The sequence below is a fragment of the Musa acuminata genome, chromosome BXJ3-9 (assembly GCF_036884655.1).
Source record: "Musa acuminata AAA Group cultivar baxijiao chromosome BXJ3-9, Cavendish_Baxijiao_AAA, whole genome shotgun sequence".
Lineage (NCBI taxonomy): Eukaryota > Viridiplantae > Streptophyta > Magnoliopsida > Zingiberales > Musaceae > Musa > Musa acuminata.
Window position 1 is genome coordinate 34391701 of NC_088357.1, and position 3051 is coordinate 34394751.

General features: G+C 41.6%; 1 protein-coding gene across 1 annotated transcript; it reads left to right on the forward strand.

Annotated features, from left to right (window-relative positions):
* Nucleotides 1-1721: 1721 nt before the first annotated feature.
* Nucleotides 1722-2585, forward strand: LOC103998372 (ethylene-responsive transcription factor 3-like). The gene has a single exon (XM_009419831.3). It carries the CDS (start codon nt 1802-1804, stop codon nt 2336-2338), a length of 537 nt encoding a protein of 178 aa, XP_009418106.2. The 5' UTR covers nt 1722-1801; the 3' UTR covers nt 2339-2585.
* Nucleotides 2586-3051: the final 466 nt, after the last annotated feature.

The following is a 3051-nucleotide window of genomic DNA, read 5'->3' on the forward strand; positions in this document are numbered from 1 at the left end:
AGACCGCCGGAAGCTCGCCGGAAGAAGTTTTGACTTACAGACTTTGTAATAGCTTAGAAAATGTCTTTAAATTCGTAGTTAGCATGTTAATTAGGGTTAGGATTAGGTGTTAATCCTATAACCCAAGTAGGGGCCAATTGGGCCCGAGTTCGGACTGGTTTGGGCCAAGTTTGGAGCCCAACCAGTGAGCTGAATTGGCCTAGGCGGTGGCACCGCCCAGCACCCGAGAGTTGGGCGGTGGCACCGCTTGACTGGGCGGTGGCACCGCCAGTCCACTGTCAGTGTCAGACACTGACAGGCGGTGGCACCGCCAGCCTCGGAAACCTAATAGAATTCAAATTTTGGAGCCCAAATTTGAATCCTCTTGGGGCCTATAAATACCCCTCAATTCTCAGCAGAGAATACAATCTTTTGAGAAGCTAGAAGTTGAGAAAAGCTTTAGGAAAAGTCTTGTTTTCAATAGCTTGAGTGTTCACCTCCTTTCTATTCATTGAAATCTTTGTAAAAGGGTGAACCACTTGTAAGAGGTTGTAAGAGGGTGTAAGAAGGAGGTTGATCTTCACCTAGTAAAGGAAGATCATTAGTGGATGCCGGTGGCCTCGACGGAAGAGGAATCGGAGGAGTGGATGTAGGTCACGATTGACCGAACCACTATAAACTACCGTCTTCTCTGGTTTGCATTTTATTTTTACCATTTACATACTGTAAACTACTTTACTTAGTCACTACGTTTTCATACGCTTCTAAGTTATTAAGCTTTTCAAGTTCGATTTTTTATCGTACGAAAGATTTTGTCAAAACCGACGTTTTAATCCGCTGCACTAATTCACCCCCTCCCTCTTAGTGCCGCTCCGATCCTAACAAGAGGCATATTTGACTAAATTTTTTTAAAAAAAGGTTTATTTATTAATAGCATTAGAGACATATTTAACTATATAAAGTGATTAGAGGTATATTTGACTAGATCGAGTATCTTAAAGCTGATAAGAGATTAGCTAATAAAGTTAAGATTTATAAATCTTTCGATTTATGGAGGGATAATCGATCAAAATCATTTGTTTATACCTCGAAGAACATGAGTTAGATATGCAATTAGTTTTTAAGTTAATATATTTTTTTTGAAAAAAGTTCTCACACATCTTTTAACAAAGATATAAATATGGAGATATTATGTTTTCAACTATAAGATTATGTGATTATGTGAGGGATTTTTTCTTAGAAATAAATTAGTGATGGCTCGTGTTATCTGTTAATTATTTATTATTAATACTATTATTTCTCTACAAGTACATGTGAAGTCTTCCTTTTTATGTTTTTTTTTTTCTGCAAAGCCTACTACTATTATCTTATCATTTATGTTTTAGTACGATGAATCGAGCTAATTACATATTATTTTTTATAATTAATTATTATTATTATCTTTATTTTTATATTTTTAAAAGTTATAATGGATTCTTTTATTTACAAAAGTAAAATATTAAGATCCTTATATAGGATTAAAAAATAATTTTATAAAATTAAAAATAAAAGATTTTATTAGAATAACGTGATTAAATATTTTAATTTTATAAGTATTGAGATGTGAAAATATAAAAATCGAAATGTTACCAGTAGTTATGTAATTACCTCCGATGAATCTATCTGTACTTCAGATCTCGTTAGATGCGGTGGACGTCCTTCGTGATCGAACGATCGTTACGTCTGGCTCTTAATAACGTCGATCGAGGAGAGTAGACTTTCGGTTGGAGAAGAGAAGAGGATGAGAGAGTGAGGTTTTGGCTCTAATCCCCTTCTTGTCTCGATGCGCAAGGGTTGGCCGTCAGCGGCGGCGGTAGCCGACGGGCCGGCGCGGTTCCGCGGCGTCCGGAAGCGGCCATGGGGCCGGTTCGCCGCCGAGATCCGGGACCCCTGGAAGAAGGCCAGGGTCTGGCTCGGCACCTTCGACACGGCGGAGGCCGCGGCCCGCGCCTACGACGCCGCTGCCATCGCCCTCCGCGGCCCGGATGCCAGGACTAACTTCCCTTCCCACCACTGCCTCCCCCCACCGCAACGACCGGCGTCCAGCAGCCTCAGCAGCACCTTGGAGTCCTTCAGCGGGCCGCGGGTGCCCGCGGCGCCGATCCATCCCCGATCGTCGCGTGCCAGGAGGCAGGTCGATCCGCCGCCCCCGCATGACCTCTTCGCCGTAGAAGGCTGCCACAGCGACTGCGGATCGTCATCCTCCGTCATTGACGACGGTGATATCTTGTCGTCGGAGTTCTGGCAGCCAATGCTGTTCGATCTCAACCTCCTTCCACCGCAAGATGACGACTTCCAGGACACGGTTCTCCGCCTCTGATGTTTGATCCACGGCCGGGAGACTGGTTTTTCTGTTCCCTCTTTTACCATTCTCTTTTGATCTATCTCGCGATTACCTGCGATCTCCGTTTCCCCCTTAATGTTTACGCTTTTAAGTTGCATTAGGGTTGAGGGTTTGATCTTATCAAACCAGATCTGTTGTTTGTGTCAGATCTGCCTCTTTTCTACTTTGTACATAAGCAACATTCTACCTAATATTATCTACTTGAGTTAAATCTCGCCTTCCACCCTTTGGATCTTGTAAATGCATTCTCAAGTAGTTTCATATTTGAACAGGATAAATCGATGGTTTGCAACCGACAGATTAGTAAAAAAAATGAAAACCCAAAAAGGGGGGAGAAGAGGAGAAAGGAATTTATCATGGCTTTACAAGTATATGATAGATCAAGAACAGTTGGTGATGTTTAGTGTATTAAGAATGCTGAAGGGATGGTATCCTGTTATTCCTGTTTTTGATGCAGGTTCATCTTTATTTGGTTAATTTTGTTTAACTACTTCATGGAATATTACTTTGTTTTGCTTGTTGATTTACTTAGCTGTCCATCAAAGGAGTTGAAAAATTGTTGGTTAAGGTATCAGACATGGAGTAAGGAAGCCACTATATTGATGATCTACACTTGATCTATATTGGTTATTATTGGTGAAAAATGTTTACCTGCCGCGATCCTCCGTCTGAATGTACCTTCCATGTGA